The 26,695-nt window shown below is 35.8% G+C and overlaps 3 protein-coding genes and 1 long non-coding RNA gene across 6 annotated transcripts; 1 reads left to right on the forward strand and 3 right to left on the reverse strand.

Moving 5' to 3' along the window:
- Nucleotides 1–508: 508 nt before the first annotated feature.
- LOC105833883 (ataxin-7-like protein 1) lies at nucleotides 509–13,398 on the reverse strand. 2 transcript variants are annotated; one of them, XM_012675964.3, is made up of 6 exons: nucleotides 12,793–13,398; nucleotides 11,831–11,887; nucleotides 11,629–11,733; nucleotides 10,406–11,223; nucleotides 9,136–9,186; nucleotides 509–9,040 (listed from the first exon to the last, which is right to left on the reverse strand). In XM_012675964.3, the coding sequence occupies exons 1-6, from the start codon at nucleotides 12,875–12,877 to the stop codon at nucleotides 8,240–8,242; spliced, it is 1,917 nt and encodes a 638-aa protein (XP_012531418.1). In that variant the 5' UTR covers nucleotides 12,878–13,398; the 3' UTR covers nucleotides 509–8,239. The 2 variants fall into 2 exon arrangements, with proteins under 2 accessions (XP_012531418.1, XP_012531419.1); XM_012675965.3 differs by lacking the exon at nucleotides 9,136–9,186 and having other exon boundaries at nucleotides 12,793–13,397.
- Nucleotides 13,399–13,980: 582 nt separating this feature from the next.
- On the reverse strand, nucleotides 13,981–22,436 carry LOC105833881 (collagen alpha-1(II) chain). Of its 2 annotated transcripts, none has more exons than XM_028193656.1 (2): nucleotides 22,401–22,436; nucleotides 13,981–15,080 (listed from the first exon to the last, which is right to left on the reverse strand). In XM_028193656.1, exons 1-2 carry the CDS (start codon nucleotides 22,419–22,421, stop codon nucleotides 14,337–14,339), a joined length of 765 nt encoding a protein of 254 aa, XP_028049457.1. In that variant the 5' UTR covers nucleotides 22,422–22,436; the 3' UTR covers nucleotides 13,981–14,336. The 2 variants fall into 2 exon arrangements, with proteins under 2 accessions (XP_028049457.1, XP_012531417.1); XM_012675963.2 differs by lacking the exon at nucleotides 22,401–22,436 and adding an exon at nucleotides 15,434–15,578.
- LOC114255317 lies at nucleotides 17,454–22,394 on the reverse strand. The gene is made up of 3 exons (XR_003626601.1): nucleotides 22,175–22,394; nucleotides 18,370–18,661; nucleotides 17,454–17,987 (listed from the first exon to the last, which is right to left on the reverse strand). It is a non-coding gene; the product is annotated as an uncharacterized LOC114255317 (long non-coding RNA).
- Nucleotides 22,437–24,152: 1,716 nt separating the features above from the next.
- On the forward strand, nucleotides 24,153–26,204 carry LOC105833880. The gene is made up of 3 exons (XM_012675962.3): nucleotides 24,153–24,285; nucleotides 24,689–25,362; nucleotides 25,624–26,204. The coding sequence occupies exons 1-3, from the start codon at nucleotides 24,255–24,257 to the stop codon at nucleotides 25,861–25,863; spliced, it is 945 nt and encodes a 314-aa protein (XP_012531416.1). The 5' UTR covers nucleotides 24,153–24,254; the 3' UTR covers nucleotides 25,864–26,204.
- Nucleotides 26,205–26,695: the final 491 nt, after the last annotated feature.

Consider the following 26,695-nt stretch of genomic DNA (forward strand, 5'->3'; position numbering starts at 1 on the left):
GCAGTTTACGCTTTTGACTTCGACACATGCATACCTTAATTCACAATCACTGAATGAAAAAGTCTGGAATTCCCAGTGGGTGGACCAGTTTCCCGTTCCGAAAATCTTTACACGACCATCGTGTCCTTTCACGATCGACTCCTTACGAGTTTTACGAAGAGTAGTGCGGGCTGCATCGTCATCCTTTTTTTCGTCAAACTTCTCTTTTCGGCCATATTACTTTCACTTTTACGTTGCTTTGGAACTATACCTTAAATAGACATCCAACTTTACATTTCCGAAACATTGCAAGCTATTAACAACTTGGGAACAAGATGTATAGTCACTATAAGCAAAAACTTGTAATATTATTAATTGTTTTGTTGTTAATTCATTTTTTACTATTTATTAATATCTTCAAACTTCAATATATTTGTTAAATCAAAGTAATAGCAGGTTGTGAATAGGTATGTATAAATAAGAAACTAAAGTAGTATGATAGCAAAGGATTTATAATAATAGAATTCACGACGAGGTAAGATTCATTTTATTTCCAAAGCTTATGCACATGTAACGATCAACTGCGTAACAATATTGTTCCTAGTGATCGAAAAGAAGAATTTTTTTTCTCTCTCTCTCTTTGCACACCGTCGCGATACGTTCCATTCCTCGTCTCCACGATCGTAATTTCTTTCTTCGGTCTTTCACGTTTGTTGCAATAATAAAGTAGTCAAGAATTAAATGGTTATTTGTCGTATATTATATAGAGAATATACCTATAACTCGTTACACACGTAGTTTCTTCTTGTAATCAAACCGCGAACCGCGTGAAAATCGCTCGTACAATAAATATTGCTCGAATTTATTTCGAGTAAACGTACCGAGAATGCGACTCGTACTCTAGACAGAAACGCATATTATTAACGCCCACGAGCATTCTCGACGAAAGAAGCCTAAGTATACGTTGCAGTGACGTTTATACAAGATTAGTTCGAGTTACGTTAGCGACAAAAATCACTGCACATCTTGTTTTCTAGCTTATATTATGGTCGACTATGTTGGCAATATAAGATTATTTCGAGTATCATCGAATTCGGATATCAGGAATTGTCTTTTCAATGCCTGAATATCCTTCCCGTCTCTTAAACATTACGATTTTACATTAAGACTTTTAGTTAACCAGACCGCGCGTAGTGTTACGGGACACATAAATCTTTTTACGTAATTACGCAAATAGAGGAGAATTCTCATTTTTTTAGAGGAATATATAGTGTTTGAAAAGTACTTTTTCTTTTCCCACATCCATATATCTATTTCTTCTATGCGTATGATACTCGCTTTAATTTTTTGCGATGAAGAACATCAAAAATTTACATTCGCTTTGTTCTACTCTATGAAAATCCAAACTATACATTCATCTCACGATTTACGTGGACAAACAAAAACGTCATAGATAAAAATATTATTTTTTGTAACATGTAGCTAGATTTTCCAATGTAGCTAGATAGATTACTTGACTATTTTATAAAATTTATGTGCTAAAGAAAATTAAAAAAAAAAAATCCTGCACGCGTAAATCGAGAGATTTGTTTATTTGGAAAAAGGTATTGCTTCCTAAACTTCGTAAAGTGATTAAAAAAAAAAAACAAAAAAAAAACGATTGCCTAGAAAATTTATAAAAATGTAATACAATAAATATTAAAGTGCATATACTATTAAATGGCACAGTTTCTTTGACTGCCCGTGAGAGAAATTGATCGTCGACGATGATCGAGGAGACACGGAAATGTTTATTGTACAAGCTTTTTCAATGGGGACTGACAAACTTCGATAGTGGTGATTACGGGAAGGAGTTACATGATTTATAAACATGTTAAATACCTGAGAAGAACGTGATCACGAGCGCTAGCGAATCAAATCGCGCGCTACCCTATTATATCGGTCGTATATATTTTTCTTACAATGACGACTGTTACTATGTTTAATAACGCTGTCCGACATTAATTTCATGTCATAAACTGGATCAAGTGGTTTTTATAGATTTTCTGTTGCTGCGAATGAAATTGCTATATCACATAATCTAACCACTTAAACTCAAAGGTACTAAAAAGAATGCCATTTTTCGTCACTTTTAAGTTTAATTTTATAAAAAGTGACTTGATAGAGCAATTCCATTTACGGATTCGTTTTCAACGATAAAAAATTTATAAGAATCATGTCTTAAAAAAAGTTAAAATTTGTCGGACAGTGTAATCGAGATGTCAATATCTATATAAAAATGGAAACCTATGTGAAAACCTACGATAATGACGGAGCAAAAACGTACATGTATTAAAAAAAAAAAGTAAGAGTTGAAATAGACACATCAAACACTTTCTCCCTCTATGAATTATGTAATATCCAAATTGGTATTCATATAATCGCTTAGCATTTCAAAAACATCGCCCAAGTATATACAGAAATCTATCGGAAATCGTATACGACTGAGATTCGCTTCGCTTATTCGAAACTGTAATCTTTTATTGTATCAAACGTCGACAGTTTATTCTTGTTTACATTTTTACATTTATTGAATGTTTACGAAAAATTTACATAAATATAGCGGTAAAATAAGAATTTTACTACTTAATTGACTTATCTTCATTTACTTAATAAATTGTTTAGCAAAAATAGGAATTAAATTTTACATTTTTAATATTTTTCTTCTTAAAAGGAAAAAACGGTTACAAAACATAAATTTTCCGAAATAACTCATATTTTGCTACAAGATGTTCGAAAATCTATTACAAGAACGAAATATGACGATGGCTGAGATAATGAAATCAAATTGTGGTGTCTCTTTTTACTTTCTTGTTAAGCTTTCCGTCTCGGCTACGTAATTTGTCAACAACGATCGCATTGTACAAACATTAATAGCATTTATGTAATCTAATAAATATTAGAACATAATATTTCATAAAACACATTTTTTGTTAATTAATATTCAATTTTTAAGATCCTTTAGAACATTATGTGTTCTTGGTCATTCTACAGTATTTCCATTTAGGTAACTTCGATCACGATGAGTAAATGGAGTAATAAAAGTATGCATGTTTCAGTCGGAGGCAACGACCCAGAGTATCCCGAAAATAATGTATGCCAGTACAGCAACATTCCGTCTTCAAAAAATTTTTTTATCGATTACTTACTAAATAAAAATTTTATTCAAGACTTTTTTTCTGTTTTTATAATTTTAGTTATACTTAATATGAAAATCACATTAAATCAAAGATTAAGTTTTAATTAAAAAAAAAAGAATGATGTGTATTTATAATGAGAAATTAAATGTTGCTATTGAGATACGTATGTTTTCGAATCCTGTAAATCTCATGAAGTAATTTATTTATACCATTTATATGATTAGAATTTTAATGAACAGGTTTTTTAATGATACGTAATATAATATCATGAATATTATATTTGCTTTACTTTTAATTTGTAATAAACGATGTTAATAATATTAACGATGTTAATAAATTTATATCGATAATAAATAATGAAATCACATACAATTTTGAATATTTGTTAATTATATGTGCCGCGTTAATTATTAAGTAATTATTACAACATATAGGTAATACGATATAATTGGAATATCGCATTATAATATTTACAATGATATGTGATAATAAGCGACAGCATAATGTGTAAATTTTGTACGAGTCTTCTTCATGATATATTTTTAATTTTTATATGAAAATTTCTCTATCTATTAGTACATGTGTATGAATAGAAAAAAGATAATAATAAATCAATGAATAGGTGTAAGGTAAACGGACAAATAAAAAATCGATTTACAAATAAATATAAAACATATATTTAAATTAAATGCCACAAAATATCTCGCTTTGTTTTAAATCTGAAGTTAGTGTCCCTTTTTTAGTTTTTCCACGTGAAATTACAGTGCTAAAAAAAGAAATAAATCAACTATTCGTTGGTAACGTGCACACGTTTCAAATATACATATAGTACCAGTACGTCATAGAAATTAAGTGAATTATATGCACTATTTGAACAAAGCATCTAAAAAAATTCACTAAAAGTCCGGCAATTTAATTCGCCGAATGAGTCCTTCCGATCTCATCGATATATTCAGTCTTCATCAAATTATCAATCTACCGTGTATCAATCCACCGCACTACAGTTTCACGCGGATTCGTTAGAATCAATTAAAATACTATAATAGTTTCGTGCCGCGCGCGCGCTCTAACGAAATATTAGGAGTCGACTCAAAGAAAAATACAATTCTCATTTCTTTCATTTTTTTAAAGGCCTAAATAAATTTTCTTAGGTACGTAACGAAGCGGTTTTGGTTATCCAAATGTGTTTTGCTTTTATTAAAAAAAATAAATTAATTAATGAAAAGAAATTCATAGGAATCCATTTCGAATTTAAGATTAATATTTTTTATTATGTCTATTTCTAATAATATAATATTATATTATTAGAGTAATATAATATAATAATATTATTATTCTAATATCTTTGATAGTAATATAGCATTTTCAACATATTTTAACTCTAATTATAGCCATTAAAATATGTAAAGAAAAACTCAATTAATTATGATAGATCCAAAATAAATTCATTTGAATTACGTAAAATAAATTTCTATGAATCTCTTTCAATTGCTTCTTTTTACATGTTGATTTAGAAAGCTGCAGCACCGGTCGATACTATTTACGTTTTGCCGATAATTGCAAAAGCATAAGAGTTTTTGGAAACGAGAACGCTTTTTTTTAATGACACGTCTTACAGTTATTGAAATTATTATTGCTGTTAAATTGATCGTGGATCGTATATTATTGCTCTATGGGAGCTTGAACAATAATAGAGAAAATCCGTGGCTCCTCCAATCATTGAGCCACTATTAGCAAAGGAGCAAGTTCTTTAAGCACTTTCTTTTCGTTATCGGAGTCGCATCGTTTCTCAAGACTGCTCGCAATCTGTTAATACGATCGTTACGCGCCGAGCAATGAACACTAACTGTGGTACATACAGGTAGCTTTCGGGAAAACAAAAAACTGTATCGTTTTTTCGCGTACGGACGTAGCATTTCGCGATATTTCGTTGATTTATGTTATTTCGCATTTGGGCTAACTGTAGCTGCCTGTCTCACGTCGACATCCGGCGACTGAAGCTTAGAATTAAAGAATCGCATTCAGTACTAAACGCTCTCGCGCAATTTTTGTCGTATCTGCGATCAGGCGGACTATATCTAACATTAATGCGACATTATACACACGAAATTACGTAGGTGAGACGTTCGTGAAGCAATTAGAGTTTCAATGCTCAATTGCAAATTCCAGCGGAATTCTTTTTCCCTTAATTCCGCTGCGATATATTCGCACAGATGCATATACATAATATGTAATACGTCCTTATGCAACTATGCGGCTAATTGATATCCATAGGTACGCAGGTAATAATCTGCTTACATGATTTATGTATAAGTTATCACGATTTCAGGTAGCCAAGAGGATCAGTGGCGACGAAGCATCGCTTTATACTGCGCGGTAACGATATTCAGCGCCTGTTTACATTCGACATAACATAAAACACACACATGCACACGCTCACACACACGCATATATACTCGATATTCCTCTACCTCTTGCCATTTCCCAAATAATTATCGCAAATTGGCCTAATTTTTTATCATCTCTCAATTTTTCACTACGTTCACCAATAAAGAAATTCATTTATTAACGCGAGTAACAACTAAGCGGAACAACGCAGATTGTCTCCGCAGGATTAGTAATCTTTTTTTTTTCTCCTGACAAGGCGAAATCCAGATGGGAGACGGTACAAGACGCGCCGTCCGTTATCAGGAAAAGAATAGAATGCGCTACGTTTCTTGTCGCCGAACACATAGACACATCTACAATTATCTTACTAATCATTAATAATTAAATATCACAATCTATGATAAGAAATCCGCGTATATGCGTCTTGCCGCATCGCTAGCTACCCGCGCATCTTTTCACCCGTTGGAAAATTGCAGTGCGCAGAGATGCAAATCAACGAGTACGTACAAAAATAAATAATCGTCTTGGGTGAATACAGCGGGATCGTGTAGCTCACTAATCTGTCTGTTTGGGTCCGCGTGCAAACCTACGTAGTACGCTTACGATTTATTTGAGGCGATCGATCAATCGTTCTATAAACGAAGCACTAAAAATAAACCGGGCCTGAATCGTAGAAAAGAAATTCTTGCAGATTTTACATGTATATATATATAGAAATAAAAATTCATTTTATGGTATACTTTACGGGTACGCGTCATAATCCAATAATTATATCGTAATTAAACAGTAACGCAGCTAGCCTATATACTACTCAATCATACATATACATATATATAAAATTTTGTTCGTTTTATGTCTTATAAAAGTAAGGAAGAATAAGGACTTAACATTATATCAGCGCTTTAATCAGTGCGATAATCGATCGTGCCACGCAGTCGTTTTTCGCGTAGATTTACGCGGACTTTTATTGGTAAGCAGAGATGAATACGAATTCGCTATTATTGAAAGAGCAAATAGATGAAATAAATTTACTGTAAATATGACTTTATGAAAATACTGCAATTAAAGATAAATAAATAAAATCATTTTTTATATTTATCATACATGCAATTTAAGATCAATAGAAATATAAAATTTTCATCCACTGGCCTCTTCAATTTATATATCGAAACATAATTTACTCGAAAAAGATTATATTCCATTTATCCCTATTATGTATTGTATTTACATTATAAACGGGTCTTGATGTGAAATTCGATATAAAGAATGAAATCAAATTGAAAAATAAATCACTCAGAACTATAAATTTCTATTACATCCTTATGGCAAAAACGGTAAAAAAAAGAAGCGGATATAACAGTAAATAATGGCGCTTCGTATTTCCAGAGTGTATATTCAAAAGGGATGAGATCGTGATTGATAAAAAAAATATATATGTGTATATACAGTGTATGTACAATCGAGATTGTACAATCGTATGTACAATCTGTTTATATCATGGAGAAATAAGTCCAAGTTTTTTTCTATATAAAGGCTATGTGTTTATAGAGGATACTAAACGTCTTTCTATGTACAATATGGGACAGACACAATAATCTGTGATCTATTTACAAAATTTATGCACAATTCAATAAAAAATGCACGACATTCTGTACTGTAAAGATAATTGCGTAAAATTCTGTGCAATTATCAATTTTTCAATTAAAGCTTTTAGAACTTGGCAATAATTTACGAGGAAGCAACACGTACAAATTAAATTTCAAAAAATTCAAAAAATTATAAAGGATATTTCATCAATTTCGACTATGATTATGAAATAAATCGGATGTATTAAATATGCATCGTCATTACGTTTTTAGTAGAAAGATCTAATAAAAGATTTTTATCAATTAAATCGTAACGTGATTCGATTTATAACAGAAATATTCTTGATCCGCAAAACGTAAATTCTTACCTTGAAAAGCACTTCGAAATTACCTAATAAAATATTCGTCTCCGTAATCACTGCGGGAGAAAATCGTGACACGTATTGTTAAGAAAACAGGACTGAAGGAATGTTCTGCGGCGTTTTTAAGCCACTCTAATATAAGTCACTCAATGGTACACCGTGAGGATCCTTGCATAAATTTTATGGTATCGTTGTTATGCATTCCATTCGCTGTTATCGAGACGTGTTTTCAATCATTTAGCTTGATCTTTTTATATTCTATTCTACAACATTAATTTAGCGAGTAAACGGAAGAGATGTCAACCCGTTCCTTCTTTTTATGGAGTTCCACGAGTTCAGGTACACGCCCAGATACGTGATTATCATGGCCGTTGACCGAGAATTTTTTCCTCGATGTTTCACGGCAATCAGCGTCTTCGTGATGCGAGTCTGAAAGCTTCGTGCTGTGCGATATCATAAAAGATCACATCGCGCATTGAAGGTTTGACGGGTCGACTGTCGTCCAAGGCGATCGGTGATACATCGCGATTGATCTCATTATGCGAAATAATCACATCGTGATGTTGGTGGAAACAAGAGCCTTTCCCCCTCGACGGGCTGTGGACGTAACATCGACTGTGATGGCGATGACTAGGATGATGACGTGGGCGACGATGAAGAAAAAGAGGATCTCGTGAAGATAAGGAGGTAGACAAACGACGCCCGCGGCACACGGTCCTCAGCCCGGAGTGGGTGGGGTCTTGTGTCAGTGAATATTGAAGTTGTATTGTTTACGGTTGGATGAAATGCGGAGCCATCGGCTAACCGCTAATGGTTCCGGATGACAATTCGACCAAGAGATGTCGCCGAAATGAGGATACGGCGACGACGTGGTCGTTGCTTCGACTTGGATTGACGCAGACGTCGGGAAATCCTGCGACGATTGGCACAATTGCTCTTGTTGCGATTTGTGCCTTTTCTGCTGTCGCGACGCCGAGGCTGCATGGTTCAGTCTCTTGCCGTTAATTTGACTGGCATGCTGTTGCTCCAGCTGTTCCACCGGTTCGAATAAGTTCAGACTCGGCATTGAAGCTTGCATTTGCTGATAGCTTCTGACCGAGATAGGTGACTGTGACGAATGACTATTTGGTCGTGACTGTATCTGCATCACTAGCTGGGACTTGGTATCTTTGGTGGTGTAAACGGGCGAATACATGGACATAGTCTCAGCATCGATATCAACCGGAGTCTCGCCTTCGAGCACTGTGGCGACCACCGTGGGTGGTTGTACGCAAGTGGCTGGCAGTGGTGCCGGTACGACTGGCGTCGTGGTAGTGCTTGGTATCAAAGTGGCTACTCCTGATGACTCTTCGCTAGTAGCACTCGGTAATGGGGACAGTGACGGTAGCATCACGGATATTGGTGCCATCATCGAACTTGATTGTTGTTGCGATGAGCTGCTGCTGCTGTTACTACTGCTACTGCCAGCGACAGTAGAATTGGCCACCAACGTAGATTCCAAATTTCGCAGTTCTTCCGAATTGACAAAGTCCTCCTCAAGTTTGGTCTAAAAAAGAGAAACATTGACAACAAGTAGAATAAGAATCATAGGTCCTATAAAACGAGGTGGCGTTTAAGTGCCTAAAAGAAACCATGCCTTACAGGTTTAGTGGAGCCATGCGGGGCCAGACACCGATAAAGCAAATCAACAGCCTGCAATAACAAAAACAGAAAACAAGTATCAACCGACACCCTCTGCATTTACTTTACGCGCGCTAGCTTGTGTTGTGTCTTGATACTGACTGGGTCGATCGATCCATGTTTGTCAGCAAAATCACGTATTTCTTTTTTATTTCTACTTTAATTCGGAAGAAATTTACAAAATTTTACAAAAATTTATTTTTTATTACACAATTCAACTATGTAAGAAAAATTATTTATAGTAAATTAAAAATATAAAATTACTTTAATACATGTCTATATATTTAAAAACGGCTGGGTTTTCTTTTATACATTATTTACTAAAAATAAATTTTATAATGACTAAACTAATTGTAACTCGAAAATTTACTCAGATAAACTTTGTGTTCTTAATAAACATTAAAAATAATGTATGAAACACAATATTAATAACACATAATATTAAAAATGTACAACAAATTTAAAAATACGATAATGTATTAATGATATATGTGTGTATATATATATATATATATATATATATATATATATCAGGTTTGGTGTTTATTTCTGTGGAAGGTATGTAGAAAATTGCAAAATTCTTCTGATATTACACGATTATGAACGAATTCTAATTTTCTGGATCTATTAGACTTTCTTTCTTACAACAATCATTTAAATTTGATCGAACTAGATCAAATAAAATAAATTTATATTTACATTTCTAGAAAGAAATACTTCTACATCACCTTTTTTCAACCAGCTTTCCAGTATCTAATACTAACATGTTATGCAGAAATGAAAGTTCTTTTTTAAAGCATAATAAAAAGTAAGAAAAAGGAACAACATCATGCACAATATTTCAAACTTATCGAAATGTATACAATAATTTCGACAGAAAGTAAGAAAGCCACATATTTATTTTCTGCATTTTTCTCAGATGCATTAGAAATAATATGTGTATTATATGTGTACACAAAAAAAAAAAAAAAACAGTACTCGTACAACTTTACTTCAACTACACACAATCAAACTGAAACTTTCATTTCACCATTACGCCAGCAATCTCGTCTACTTGGTATAGATTGCTTGCGCAAAAGAGCTTAATCATAATAGTAACAATAGCGTGGCAAATGAAGAAGATTCACACCGAGGATAATACAGAAATGGGAGAAGAAAAGAGGGAAGGGAAGGAAAGGAAATATAATGTATGTGTGAAAAATCTTAGATACAAAAAAAATTGTTTGCTTACCTTTGGCAGTGGATACGTGTCCGGTAGTGATAGTACGGGCGGTGAACTCGGCGTTTCCGAATCGGCAATGGATACTGGAGTGTTAGGAGCAAGAGGATTATTTAGGTTGGATACAGCGGTAGCGGCGGTAACGGCGGCTGAAGATACCGTGACGGTGCCGGAGACGGTCACCTTCGTCGTCTGCCGGCTACCGCCGCTATTCGGCTGCTCCTTCGCGGCACGATGTTCCGCGAGGAGTTTGTCGAAGGTCTTACTGCGACCGACGACCGTTCGGCGCAGCGAGACAGTGTGCGCTTTGCATGTGAGCGACCTAGTGCAGGGCTTGCCGGTCTCCTCGTTCCATACGCCACAGTGCCGGTCAGGATCGTACTCGCGGTCTTTGAGCAACGAACGATCCGTTTTAAGCCTCTTCCGACGAGGTTGGCTGCTGCCACTGCTACTGCTACTGCTGGGACCAGGGCTTTTGCTCGGACTGCCTCCACTGTTTGTCGATGCATGGACGATAGTCGAAGAGCCGGTCACGTTAGGAGAGGTAGTTTGCACTGTGATCGATTCGAGAGGCGATCGAGGTGACGAGGAGATCGGCAACGATCCACCTACAGACAAGTTCGGCTGATCCGCAGTACGCTTAACGGTCGTGTGGTTCAGCTTGGCACCGCCACCAACAATAGGAATCGAAGACGAAACTGAAGAAGGAGCTGGTGATTGAGTGCTTCTCTTCAGTTTGGAAACTTTGCAGAAGGGAGTTTTTACGGACGGTTTTGCGATCGGGGTCGCGGGAGGCGGGAAATTTGCCATACCGGAAGGATGGCGACACTCTGTGGCAAAATAGAAGATGTGTTTACAAGTTTAATACCTGCAATGCATGTATATAAATTGCAAATTAAATTTATTAAATTTCGATTTAATTTCAATGAATCTCATTGCTTAAACTGAATCAACGTGTGTGTGTATATACTTTTTATAGTATAACAAACATACTTTTCCATATAAAAATTGAAAGACTTTGACATAATGTATTAAGTTAAATTTTAAAATACATAAATTGATAAATATATGTTTATCTTGGTATTTTATAAACTGTCAAGATTCAAAACTATATCATACATATTCTACAGCTGTTATAAATCTATACTTCTGTTCATATGGTTTGACATGATTAAACAAAACAAATTGATTACATTCCACATTAATGTAATAATCAATATTATATGAATATATACCCATATGTTGAATAAGAGCTTGTGGTTTCACTATGGCATCGCATATTTCGCACACCACTCCATAAAAAACATCCCTCTCTGGACAAAAGCCATACAAATCGATATCTAAAAAATGTTTCAATAAATTAATACTATGATAAATATATAAGAGAGAAGGTAGTAATAATCTATATTTTAATATATTGAATAAATTAGTAATTACCATCTGAAGAAAGTCGTGTGACTGAGCTTGATGGTTGGACTTCTGTTTCTTCATCACCTGAAACACGCAGTGTATGTTCATAGTATCAATTATCAACCAATACAATACTGATCCCAGAAAGACAAATTTTTATTTTATATACCATTCAACAAAATATGAAATATTTTAAATATGTTCGTACATTCATATTTACTAATAAATCATGCATATAGAGATTAATTAGAGATTTATGCTTAGTATTATTCATATTAAAAAAATGTATTATACATTTATCTCAAACATCATTAAAAGATTAAAAGCTATATGCTATTTTTTAGTAAAGTAAATCTACAAAATTTTCTCAACAAATAGACTCTTAAATGTAAATATGAAATAAAGAACACACAGACCTTTATATGAGAAAGTTAATTTTATTCTTTTTATTTACATCTAGCATACATGCATAATAACAGCTCCTGTACAAGATTCACGAAAGGATCAAATTTTTTACGAAAATGTCGCGCGCTTATCACTTTCTCTCTTAATAACAATGTCTCAATATCCGAGACAGGATCAATGGAGTTTATCTGTCGATTGTTTTCTTGACAGCGTGTATACGCTTGCTCGAATTACATAATTGTCAGTCCTGAAAATCATTCGCGAAGCTTCATATCGGGGACGAGGGGCGCACGAGAAGCACGTGAGAAACGACGGCGTGCCATCGTTCCCCGTGCCTTTGATGGATCGTGCACAACACCCCCTTCGACATCGGTCCCCGCGATCACTCGCACGTGCGCTCGCGCTCGCGTATGCGCGCGCGCGCGCGTGTACGTGTGTGTGTGTATATGTCGCGCTACCGTCAGCCGGACAAAGAAGCGTCGAAGTGAGGTTAGGTACGCGCATCTCCGACGCCCGTCGCCGCCACAGCCGCGGCCGCGGGCGTGCGGATGCGGCGTCGCGATGGACAGATTGAGCGCACTTACTCAGCGGCTTGTCCCGTCCGATTCTTTCGATCCAGCTGGACCAGGGCTGGCCGTGAAAGAATGTTGGGCTGTCACTTCCCGACATTGCCAATGGCGCTCGCGTTCCGAATGAAACACGGCGCGGTCCTCGCGTGTATATAGCGTGGCGAGATTGTTTTTCGGGGGCCGGGCCGCCGCCGCCGCTGCCGCCGCGTGGACTGTCAGGTGCGGCGCGGTACTATACTCCACGCTATATCTCTCCCTCGCCCCCGCGATCACCGTCGCACCCGTCGCGTCCGCGCGCGCGTGTGTGTGTGTGTCGGAGCCGCGCGGCCAGGCGCATTTGCCTCCTCCTCCTTCTCCACCTCGCTCTTGTCCGCTCTCTCACAGTTTCCCCCCACCCCGCCCCCCTTCCCTTACGCCCGGCGATTACACCAAATACGCGCGACGAGATCCTCACGGACGTAAATCTCGACTAACATATCGCGCGCCTGTTGCCGCCGTTCCGCGACGCGTCGTCGCTTCTCCGGGCGACCGACCGAGATGCTGCCTCCGTCGTCCTCGCGCTCGCGTTTCCGCGTGGCTCCTCGGACTCACACCGAGGTACACAAGCACAGTGCGCGCGCGCGCGCGTCATCGGCGACCCTGCGAATCTCCGAGACGGCATTGGCCGACGACGCCCCTGACGTCACGGGCTATCCTGAGCACGAGTAACGTGCGCAGAATGGCCAGCCAATCGCCGCCGGTCGAGTCGCGTACGACGACTACGACGTTGCGTCGGTTGCGCGTAGCTCATTGGCGTGCTGACCGTCCTGCACGGCAGGTGGACTGTGTCGCGCGCGACCCGCGTTCTTCCGCTCCGGTGTCATTCACATACATGACTCCATTGATAAATTTGTATTGAATGCAAACTGCACGATGCCGCCCGTCCTCCCCCTCCCGCCCAAACTTGCTTTATTAAGCTGATGATAATGATAAATGCTGCATGTTGGTTTTTAATTCATTCGGTCAAGAGGAAGAACCGAGAATTTATTATTATCTTTTAATCTTTCCTTCCAAAAAGTCACTACAGTGGACCACTGTCGCACTGTGTTTAGAGAACTGTAATCTTATAACTCAATGAAAAGTTTAACTGTGCAAACATCGCAGCATGTACGAGTATCGCATTTGTTAAATCTATTTCGGCGTTTTCAAATAAACGTTTTGCAATTATTTTCTAAAAATATTAACATTTATTTTGTAATAGGAGTAACATAACATCGTCGTCTCTGATTTTTTTCGTACAAAAAGTTGATCACTAATTCTATTATAAAAGTAAGTCATTCGAATTCACACATGCGTATGACATTCGTTTCGGTCGCATTCGAATTTTTTATCTTCGAAAGACTGGATCGATGTAACAATCCTGATTCTTCGAAACATTTATTTCTCCAAAGAGAACAGTTTTGACTAGGAATAACCGCTGTCACCAATGGCAATATGTTTGCGTCTTTATCCTGTTGTTAAAAGCAAAAGCTCAATTTTACAGTCTTGTTGGTTGTCTGCTTTAAAATTCGTGGGGTATCTTAACCCGCGAAGAACGATCTTGTGTTGGGTTGCGTCTGAGCTGGCTGGGCAGTGTTGTTCGCGTCGCCACGGTGAGCTTGGATCGCCTGCCAGTTGATGTACCAGAAGGGTTGCTTTTCCTTCGGCCAGGTCTTGATTCTGTTCACCAGGTCAATATCGCCGTGAGCGTCGACTGGTAAATCGGCTGGATTTATGGTCGTGCTCAGAGTTGGTGCAGCTGCAAAGCCACCGTCTCCACTGTTGATTCGATTTCCGACGGTGCTACTGGTGGTACCGGTTACTCGAGTCCCTTGAACTCCTTGGACCGTTGGACTTCCCTGAGCCCCTTGGTAGGTTGGAATTCCCTGAGTCCCCGAGTAAGTTGGAATTCCCTGAGCTCCTTGGTAGATTACGGTTCCCTGAGGACATTGGCACACTGGAATTCCTTGAGTTCCTTGACGAACCGAAGTATCCTGGACCCCTTGGCCCAATGGAATTCCTTGAGAGCTTTGGCCCACTGAAAATCCTGGAGCCCCTTGACCTACTGGGGTTCCTTGAGCCCCTTGACTTGGGATTCCTTGAGCCCCTTGATCCGCAGGGATTATTTGATTTCCTTGAGCTGTTTGACCGGCTTGCTCCGCCGCTATTCGCTCGTCAACATATTGAGGCAGAACCTGAGGTAGACGACCACCGGTACCAGCATGCCATGGCCGTTGCGACTGCACTATGTAGAATACAGCTGCGAAGAGCACAGTGTATTTTAGCTGTAATAAAGAATAATTAATTAGAATTTAGATAAATGAAGAATAATACACTGTCAAAGAATTATAAGAATTTCATATTTTATTATTAATATAAAACTTGTCAAAATTAACATTTATATACGTTTATATAAGAATACAAATGTTACATATTAAAGTAAATATAAATTATCAAACAAACTTTTTTAAAATTAATTATAAATGCTAACATAATTCTTCACTAAGAAACAATAAATTCCTCCTCTTCTTCTCTTTCTTTATCAATACTCAAATATCTTATAAAATATATATATATATTTGAAATTATACAGAGAGATACTAATAAAAAATCTTTGTATAATACGAGATTTGTTTACCATAATTGTCGAATATTTTGAGAAGCGAACTCAATAAACACAAGAAGATTTCACCAACGCTATCTAACGGGACTGCGGGATTTAATGATCGCGCGATTCACCGTTCGAAATCGAAGTGCTGGTGTAGCAAACACTCCTTCTATATAAATCGCTCGGCTTTACTGTGATCCCCACTACGAAGCCCCGACGAGTCATGCGTCTGTGGGAAACTTGACTGCAACTTCCCCCGGTTGACGGAATTATGATGTTTTGCTGGATGCAAAAGTCTTCCCGAAGTAATGTATACAAATAATCGCCGAATAAGAAAGTGCGTTCCTCGAAGAGCGCGTCAGTCAGGTTTTGTAAAGAAAATCGCTATTTATCATGATCAAGCTTTGTTATCAGTTGCCTGTTCGGTCGCGATTTATTTACGGGCGTAAATTTCTTATTCGCGCGTGAATCCTCCAAATTATTAAAGTGATACAAGATTTATAATTAGCGACATTACTTATACGAATGTTATTTAAAACATAGAAAGAATATGTGTAACGTTTAAATTATTGGTTCATTGAAGAATAAACTTATGAATTACAAACGTATGAATTTCAATGTCATACTTTTAATATTCAAAATAAGTAATAAATACTGGCCGATTTAATATTGTTCAGTATTATATTTTTGTAAGAGTTTCGGCAGTGTGTGTTTTAAATCAGATAAATAATAAAAAATTGACTAATGTTTACAAGGTTAGCGTTAACAAAAACAGATTATCGTAAATTCCTTAGTTATTCCATTTCACAATCATACTATAATTGCAAGATGGTTAAGGCTTTTAATAGTCATTATGAAAGAGTCAGACAAAAAATTTCATCAATTCATCTTTTTTTTTTATTAAGCAAACTTGATTCATACATATCTTTAAACTTGATTTGTACAAAGTTCGTAATATTATATAATACGTTAATATTGTAATATTTTGTTTTAAATAATGCTAAGATATCTGGATATTTATGTGAATAATGAGTAAGTTATAAAAAAACAAGATTTTATCCTTATAATTGCATATCAAACTCTTCTATATAATTTCAAGGAAAAAAGTAATGATATTTTGAAATTTGAATTTACAATCTTTCAATTTTGATTTATTCCTTCGGAATTACAATCTCTTGGAGAACACGAAATTTATAAAAAATTCGTAATTTTTAATGTCATTTGTTTATTAATTTTTAATTAGTTAATAATAATCAAGGGTAAATAACAGGTGAACTCATTTCCCAGGCATTTGAAAGATTATAATACATAAATTAATAACTTAATTTTAAAACGATTATATCTGATTTTCTAAACAACAGTTGTGCAATTACAAGATCAGTATTGCCGATAAATTCCATACTTTTTCAGTTTTGCCAGCATATTACATTCTCGCGTATATTGTGGGTTTTGTTTGTGGTTTTAAGAAGATTTTGTATAGTTAAGATATTTAATTAAGCGATAAATCAACGTTTTCCGTCTTCGAGAATCCATTATTGTTCATGAGGAGCAAAAAATACGAATTGATTATTCGTAATCCTCATTTTTTGCTTCCTCCGTATAGGAAACTGTTATACTAAAATTCATGATTTCGATGCGATTATTTAGTGAAAAATATTAATTAAAAAAATGATATCTCAAACGATGCTACAACCTTATGAAGACCTTTGGAAATTATCAACTTTTTAAATGTTACAGTACATTTTCAATATTCTTGGAACACGCCGTCATTCCTCGTTTGAAAGATAAGCAACGTATGAAAGCAAAAGTGGATTGCAGAAATTATTGCACGGTCGGCAGTTCATGGCAACGTAATCTTTATTAGGCTCGTAAAATAAAAAAAAGGATGTGTGGAAGATAAAAATTATCTTATTATTTACGGCGTGTCCGACAAAATTTCTACACTTTTAACTAAAGTTTCGATCATTGTACGAGGAAGAGGAAGGTAATGTTGCAGTGATTTCAAGAGTTACATATTTCATAAGTTTTGTCATAAATAATACGCAGAATGTATAATATAAATTATATTTCGATCAATATTACATTATTTTTCCAAACTTATACAGGCAGCGTTTATCCACGTGAAGAACATGTTGGGTGTCGTAATTAAACTCGTTTATAATTTCTATCGATAACTCGCGTAAACCACAATTATACGATACAACGACGCAAGCAATTAATGGCACAGCGACAGGAACAATGAAATTTATATATTTCCCTCTGGAGATTTTCCTAGAACTTGTTTTCCCGTTTTATTCCGGCTCTTATCTTTAGATTTTTGTCGCCGCGTAATTTTCATGGTCAAACTGTGGTTTCTTTATCAAATTTAGAAACGAGGATTCGAGCTTTGATTTCTTTCGTTGATGATGAAACGTGCATTTTTATTTCCAGTGAAACGTTCATCATGTATGCCAATTGGTTCAGTCGGAATTCCGGTTTTGCCATTGGCGTATCGACGGAAATACCGAATCAGCAATCTTCTCTGCTATGCACAGGATGTCTTGGTAAATATCTCAAGCAGCGTAGGCGCGAGAAATTTAATTTCCTTAAACACATTAAACTACATCATAGAGAGAAATCTGAATTATTAAATAATATTTTTAATTGAGATTTATGATATTTTTTAAAATCAAGAATACATATAAGATACATTGTACAATATTTGTTGTTATAAATCGCACTACAATAGAAAATTAACATTGTAATTGTGTTTCGCAAAATATGTATTATATTTAGTCACGTCTTGAATCATTCTAAATGTCAATGAAGTTTTCTCGGAAATGATAAAATGAGGTATACGGTGGCTCTTTGTGCAAAAAATGCCTTCGTGTTTGTGCATTTAATTGAGGGTGCGATTTTACGATTTTCTCTTCTTGTAAATTGCGGTCACGCAAAACACAGAAATACAACTGGAGCAAAATATTTACGGCCATTCTTCTCGCCTGGTCGTGACGGAATCAGATTGTGGGGATTAAAGGCCGCTGCTGCTGCTGCTGCTGCGGGCTTATGGAAACTGTGCCGAACCGGGTTTTTCCCAACCAGCTTTTATACCGTCAGACGTGATGAATTTCATTGCGAATTGCCAGCGAAAAGTCATGGTTTCCGTTAAAAATGATAAAGCGATATTTTGTTTGCAATACGACTTTCGTGAACATTTGTTGTCATCGGAATTGTGGCAAAACTGCTCGATCACTATGAGGAAACTGGCGTGAGTATAAGCTGCGAACGAATGGTTATCAAGATAGACTTAGTTGGATTCATAATTTGAATACGATATTTTTAAAAATGCAATTTAATTTATTTTTATGAGACCAATCCATCGACCAATACTTCAGATAAATGTTTTACTGTTACATTCATTCTTCTCGTGTTTCTATTACGTAAGAACATTAATATTCAGTTATTATATTGATATGCAAGTAAATTAACCTCGACACGCCTAAAAGCTTGTCACGTGCGTTTATAACATAAGCAGTCGCCACATATAAGTTTGGAATCGGCTACGTCATTGGAATAACTGCGCGTCAGATGCAAAATTGTCTGCCTGCGCGAATGAAAAACGATGATCTTTGATATGTATATCAATGTAAAGTAAATAACGATATTCCGAATAAAGAGTACTAGTAAATCAATAAAAATTTTAATGCATTTGCAAAATAAATACATTAAGTACAAAAATAATGCAAATATATACAACTATTTATTATATTTTTTTATTTGTTACTTTTTATTGTCGTTATTATTACCCAGCAAGCAAAATGCTAGCAGCTTGCCGGCAATATGCCAGCAAACTCGAGCATGATATCGCAGCAGATTTCAATCTGCTGCTTCCTCATTAAGCTTAGTTTTTACAAGCACAGATTATCAACAGAAAATATTGATAGAAATACAGCAAAAATCCAATATCATCTGCTACCATAACATGACAGCAAATTCATAGTAAATATCGAACACAATCTGACAAATTAAACTCTAAACGCAGAAAGACAGCAAAAACGAAGCATGAAATGCTATCACGCTGCGACACCAGAAACGCGGCGAAGATACAGCACGATGTGTCACATGAAGTACTGACAGCAAAAATGCAGCAGAAATCGAGCAGAGCCTGCCGTCATGACATGCCGGCGAAAACGCAGCAGATATAGAACGCGATCTGCTTTATCGGTTGTGACGGCAAAAACATAGCAGAAATCGAGCACCAAGCTGTCGTCACAAGTAATCGGAAAAATATAGCAAAAATTTAACACGATATGACGTATTATTAATAATTTTTAATTAGTAAAATAAATAATTAATGTATGCAATGTACATATGTTTATTAATATTATTATTACATTTAATTTACATTATATAATTTTATAAATTTGATGATATTTAATTTACATATACATTACGAATTATATATTTTATGATTATATACTTAAATTTAAATGTGGCGTTTTCGACTGACTGCAGAGAGTTAATTAAACCCAAGATGATATCACATGCAAGAACCGTCCAATTTGAACTTTTTTTTATATAAAGGTGGAAATCTTTGAGAAGACTTCTGGGAGGATCAGGTCCGGGAAGTGTGGGATTCGACGGGAGACACGTCGGGCGATCAACCTTACTACCGCCCACTCACTAAAATCATCTATATTATAGAGGATTCATGGCTCCTGCACACAGGACGCGGCAAAGCGGCATCGCGGTGGCCAATCACCGTCTTGCTTTTTTATTAAATACATATATGTATTATCAGAAAAGCAAGACGGTGATTGGCCACCGCGATGCCGCTTTGCCGCGTCCTGTGTGCAGAAGTCATCACACATCTGATGTAGCAAACTCGCGTTCTATACCTGCCGCGTTTTCGCCGTCATGTCATGACGGCAGGCTCTGCTCGATTTCTGCTGCATTTTTGCTGTCAGTATTTCATGTGATACATCGTGCTGTATTTTCGCCAAGTTTCTGGTATTGCAGCGTGATAGCAAATATGTCAAATTTCTAGCTACATTTTATTAATTTAATGTGACATCATGACATATCTGTTTTTTTATTTAATTTTTAGTGATATATTGTGTCAACACACAATGTCTGATTTTTGTTTTGTTAATGTCTTTAAATTTTGTTGTACTTTTGCTGCATTTTTGAGGGCACATTGTGACGCAAAGTCTACTCGATTTTTGTCGTGTTTCTGTTAATGTTAGTTGAAACGGCAAACTGTAATTGCTTGCTGTCCAACTTTTGCCAGCATAATATGTGTCAAAATTTTTCAGTTTGTGCTCTCGGCAGGTTTGGCTATCTGGGTACATTTTATATAAACGTTTTTAAAAATATGAAAATAAGTCATAATTACACAGGTTTTTTAAATCAAATATATTAGTAATATGTAGCTATTATAAATCAAATGATAAAATTAATAACAATAATGATTAGATTGAAAAATTTTAGACAATAAATTATCGTTTAGTCGTATTCGTTATTTAATCGTAAGCCAAAATAAAATTTGAACCAAATTTTTATTATAAAAATGTATTAATCGTCTACGATTTACATATTTTCCCTGTCATCAAACAAAAAACATTACGATGCAGAATCATCGATATGGAATGTGTTGGAAACAAGTTACGTGTGCTATATATTTTTTAAAAGATTAAAATTATTATAAAAGATATGATGAAATAGATCGTTCTTAATTCAATAAATATACAGAAATAGATTAGAAAACGTACGTTGTAAATGCGATTCGATTTTCTTGGTGCCAGGATGGTAGAACGAAACTAGTTAACAATTAATGTTATGTAAGAGCCGTTATTTCCAGAGTCATCAATCTTAACCTTTTGTTGAATCTTTAATACATAACTCTTATAATAACAATTTGATGAAATAGATAAATATACTTTTAAAACTTAAATATCAAATTGTTATTATAAAAGTTGTGTATTAATGTAATGATACCGCACACAGTCACAACTTATCAAGATTTTTTTTTCTTTTTACACATATATATTATTAGTAGAAATTATATTATGTATGGAAATGACACATGTGTAAAATGATTGCAAATAGGGATGAAGGTCGTAAAGACATCTCTTAATCTTTAGAGGATTTTATTTTTAAAATTTTACAAAATTTTTTGTATTATAAAATATTAATTATAATTTATTATATTTTTTACTTTAAAATGAATTTAGAATATTATAATATTTTTCAAGTAAATACGCAATTGCTTTAAAATATACTCATCAGAATAATATACATATTTAAATAATAAATTTTTAATTAAAGTAATATATGTAATTATAATTGTTGAGTATCTTACATGCGTATCACAAAAATGGGTACTAAAACAAGCATGATTACCAATCGAGAAGAACATATATGCTTCTTTAGAAGTTTCAGAATTATACTACTAGATGGACATGTAAGTTCTATTTGAAAGTCGAATATTATAATATTTTTATTGATACGAAAAAATTGTTGCAACTTTTAAAAGCAATCTTGATTAAAAATCATACATAAATTAATTAATTATAATAATGTAAGTAATTTAAAATAAAATTATGTCAATGATTATGTTTAATTTACGTTTTATACAATAATAATTGTATATAAAATGAGTAAAATTAAATCGCAAATTAACTAAAATGAAAAAATATGTTGTGATTGCCTTAAACTAACTCAAAACTTAGAAACAACAAAAGTTAGACTAAGTTAACTTATATATCACATCTTATCGATCATCTTACCTACCTTAATATCACAAACAAGATCATTGTCTTATCCATGTGTTAATGGCAAAATTATGTCACTTGATCCGCGAGAATTTCACTTCCATGGTCAAACATTAACTACACGAGATATTACATTTTCTTAAAATTTCACAGTAGCGCAAATTCTCTTTCATTTGCGACACTCGGATTTATCGTAACGTTTTTGCAAATAATTTGTCAGGTACACTTCTAATTTAAGAACTTACGAGGAAAGAGACGCATTGCATCCAGAACGTATGTTAGCACACAGAATTGCTAGGTATATCAACGTTTGCTTTGTTAAATCTTTCATAGACGGGATATACCGCGCATGTCGAGCGCACTTCGTCGTTTATGGAATTATTACAATGACCTTGGGTCAATAAACGCACTCCGTTGTATCGGTCGTTCAAATATTTATGCCTCAATCATGACGCGACCGCGGGTCTTACGACATATATGTTATGGGGGTACGCGTACTCCATTCTGACAATAAACGTTTGGGATCCTGATTTATCGTTATATTTATCCTAAAAGATCTCGTTTTTCACATTTACATGCTATATATGCCGTGTACTATCACCATGGCGATGAATATAAGGAAAGAATGGTTTTCCCGAAGCGTAGCTAAATTTTTTTACGTACTTCAGCAAAATTGTTCTCTCCGTGGAGTATTGTTCGTGCATAATACTGGGTCGTTAAACTCTCGATCGACAGTATGCGAATCGCGTCATTCAACAAAACAACGAAAGAAATTGACTGCAAACGAGATGTTATCTCATGTAATCATCCCGTCCCTTCTTGTCAACTGTGTAATTTGATACGAATCACTTCGATATATACATATTGTCACGAATATGTTTTGAACATACAATGCATTTTTCGATTATCATTCAACACCTGCCTATATCATAGTGTTACCTGACGCCATGCGTGATGTAAACGTATAATTCTTTTCCAGGAACAAAACTAGAGTTGTCCATCGAATGGCTGGTAGATTTCGTTATTTTGTAGTTTCTCCTAGGTCAGTTAGGTCCATTCGATTGCTCGATTAGGATTCATCACTGCCTATTGTCAGTGTCAGCAATCAAGGGCAGATTAGAATCTAACGGGGAAAATCTTATGCGCACGATTTTGTCTTCTTATATACGTTTGTATTTATTACGCATACTTTCATTGAAATGGAGATTGATTCTTAATTCATGCAGATGTGGAAAGACAATATATAATAAGGTTTTGAGATATCTTGTTTTTTTTTCCTTAGATTTTTGACTTGACTTTTCTGAACATGTCTTCACTGCACATGATCCATGAATGAATCACAATGTTTAAGGACATTACGAATTCTTTATTTTTCATTAAGATGTGTTATCATTCTTACCTGTGATGCATTTATAAAATATGATGTATTAATTTGATTTCTGTACGCTTTATTGATTATCACTAATTTTTATGCGCAAGACTTAAAGATTGAGAGTAATAATATTATTTCAATATGGATCTAAATGTTCTGAGCAACTCGGATTTATTACTCGTCGTTACTATTCATCTCTTTTTTGAAACAGTTAATCGACGAGCTAACGATACACGTAACATTAATTACAACTTACACTGCTCTGTTTTAGATAATAATTATATACAATGTACAATTTTTTACATACATTTTTATATTGATTAACAGCGATGTAGCAATTTAATATAAATAAAATGGCACCTAAATAATATGCACAAATGTGTATCTTTTCTTTTATTTCAGTTATATTTTAATATATACGTATATATTAAAAAGCTTATGTAATAATTATTATTTAATAATGAAACTTATTTAAGTACAAAAGTAACTGAAACGTCGACGAATAATGAAATAATTATCCGAACCGTCGTGCCGAACCGTTGATCTTTAAATATGTTATTGTTACGCAGACGCTTTATTTTCCCGTGGCAAACGGAGAACGGGTTTGGATAAATTGGAGCTCGCTAATCGTAAGAAGAGGTCAGTAGTGCAGTTTAGCCGCTCGTATAAGAGCAGCTCCGAACATCAGTAACTCCATTAAAGTAGATCAACGTTGCACGGTGTCACCATGAACGTGGTAGTGATACCGTTCTTTTTAGGTGAGAATTCGTAATTATCGTGACACCCGCGTAGCAGGACTCGAGGATCGATTCGGCTCATGTTCACCGCTTCCGGTATACCTTGTGATCGATTCTCATTTTGTCGAAAGGTGCCCAATTGTAAATGTACCGTCGGTATCCAGGAATATGCGTTCGTGTCGGCGTTTCGCGAGTGAAACGACCGATTTGCGTAATTATCCATCAGAGAAACACGAAAAACGCTAGATAATCGAGATATTTAACGATAGACATCGGCCCGCTTGACGTCACCACACACTAATCTAGGTTCATTCAAGCTTAACCGGCCCATTCAATCGTTCTGGCGGTCGAATAATAACGTCGCCCGATCAGCTGTCATAACTTGTTCAGTGCTCGCAATGACATAATGACCTTTTTTCCCCAGCCGCGCATCTCACCGTGGACGAGCCATGGGAACACGGGCCGGAATACACGTTTCAAGTCCAGGTGAACTGCACGGCGGTCCCAGAAGAGAGTGTTTACGGCAGCGTGCGGCTGAACCTGGTGTCGAAGTTGATCTGCCAGCCGAAGAACGGCCATACGTTAAGCTGCCACTTCCAGGACTCGAAGGCGAACAGCTTCGTCGTGGACAGCCTAGACCCGTCGGAGCCGGTGACGCCGGCCGGCCCGGTGAATCGGCAGCCGGCTTACGAGATCAATGAGGATCAGTTCGAGATCAAGTTCAACAAGCGGGGGCTGGACGGCCTGGTGGTGAATGAGAACATTCAACCGCGCGAGCTCGACATGATACGCATGATCGTGGGCCAGCTGAGCGTAGGCGCTGTCCTCGATGGCATCGGGAACGACCTTACCTTCGACGTGATGGAGAACTTTACCCAGGGCGAGTGTTACACCTCCTTCAAGATCGACAAGAAACTCGTGGGACGTTCGCTGTACGCGAAACCCGGCTACGCGCTCAGGCCGGTCTTTGGCTTGAAGGACGGTAAGGTAGCGCAGATACGGAAGATTCGGAACCTGCATATGTGCGCGCACAGGGTGCCATATTTCTTCGGCAGCGCCGAGAGTTTCAGGGAAGAAAGCGACATTATGTCTGAAATCGTAAGCACATTTCTTCCACCTAGATTACATTTACCCTTACGTTAATCACTTGTGAATCAAGCGTTCCTTCGTGTTAATTTAATTCACCTGAAGATCAGGACCTGTCCGGCCGTTAATTCTGATAGGTGATTAATTTTAATAAAACTTTTCAAATCACATAACTTTAACTTTTAGTATAGATTTTAATTTCACCCTTGTTCGATTAAAGCAGTAATGTTTTGATTGCGATAATCGAGCCTATCCCCTTTTTTTCTACTACAGAGCTTGTCAGATGGTCATATCATCGTAACATCGACAGAGTTTATATCCGGTACATCGAATGTGATAACGACGAGCAAAGTAACTGAGGCGGTGGTAACGACCCTTTACGAGAACGTACGGGTTAGGCTCGAATCGATTCAAGCTGCGTCGAGCGAACCGCCAGCTGTAAAAGAAGCTGAACCCGCTAGTATCTTCATAGGCAAGTGGTTAATCGACGATTCGTCCGAGGAAGATAACTAAAGAGTTTTATTGGTGCTACGTGGTGCACGAACAAACAAACGTTTGGTGTGAAAGGCGAAATTGAGATATTCACTTGTCGCAAAGTGACTTATCGATTTGATTTATTTTTCCCTGGAATCGCGCAACATTGCATTTGCACATTAAGCATATTGCAAATACTATGTTGCGCATGTGAGATAACTTTAAATTATAAATTAAATTATATTGTAGTAATGTTGATGATAATTAATAAGAAGAAAATCGTCGTAGGCGTGTTGAAGTTTAATGTGTGAGAGAATGAAGCTTTATCATTTGTATAATACTGTAAAAATGGCACAAAATAAAGGTATATATTAAGTTTATATCATCTTTGGTACATTTTATTAAGATTTGCTTCTTAATCAATATCCAACTACTTCAATTTGTAATAAAAGTTATATATTTCTTATTAATCAATTAAAATGTGACTATAAATGTTACAAATCAAAATTAACCATATTCGAATTTAATATTAGATAATAATTTATCTCTGTCTATTTTGTGCAAGTTGTATTTAGATAGTTATAAAATTAAATTGTATACATTCTATGTATACTATGAATCATTATATGTATATATATTTAATAGAAAATTAAAAACCATTTTTTATAATGTAATCACAGCCGTAATTATATTATACACTCAAAAAGATGATCTTGCAACTTCAACAAAAATTATATCTGTGTAAAATCTAACTGAGATAGATAAATAACAGCTATACGGACTAAACCACTATATTCTTATGTATTTTGACGTGCTGAACACGAATCTGATGTCATAACTGCCTTATCACCCGTCTTTTTTTGTTTAATAA

Source organism: Monomorium pharaonis, chromosome 10, assembly GCF_013373865.1.
Source record: "Monomorium pharaonis isolate MP-MQ-018 chromosome 10, ASM1337386v2, whole genome shotgun sequence".
Taxonomy (NCBI): Eukaryota; Metazoa; Arthropoda; class Insecta; order Hymenoptera; family Formicidae; genus Monomorium; species Monomorium pharaonis.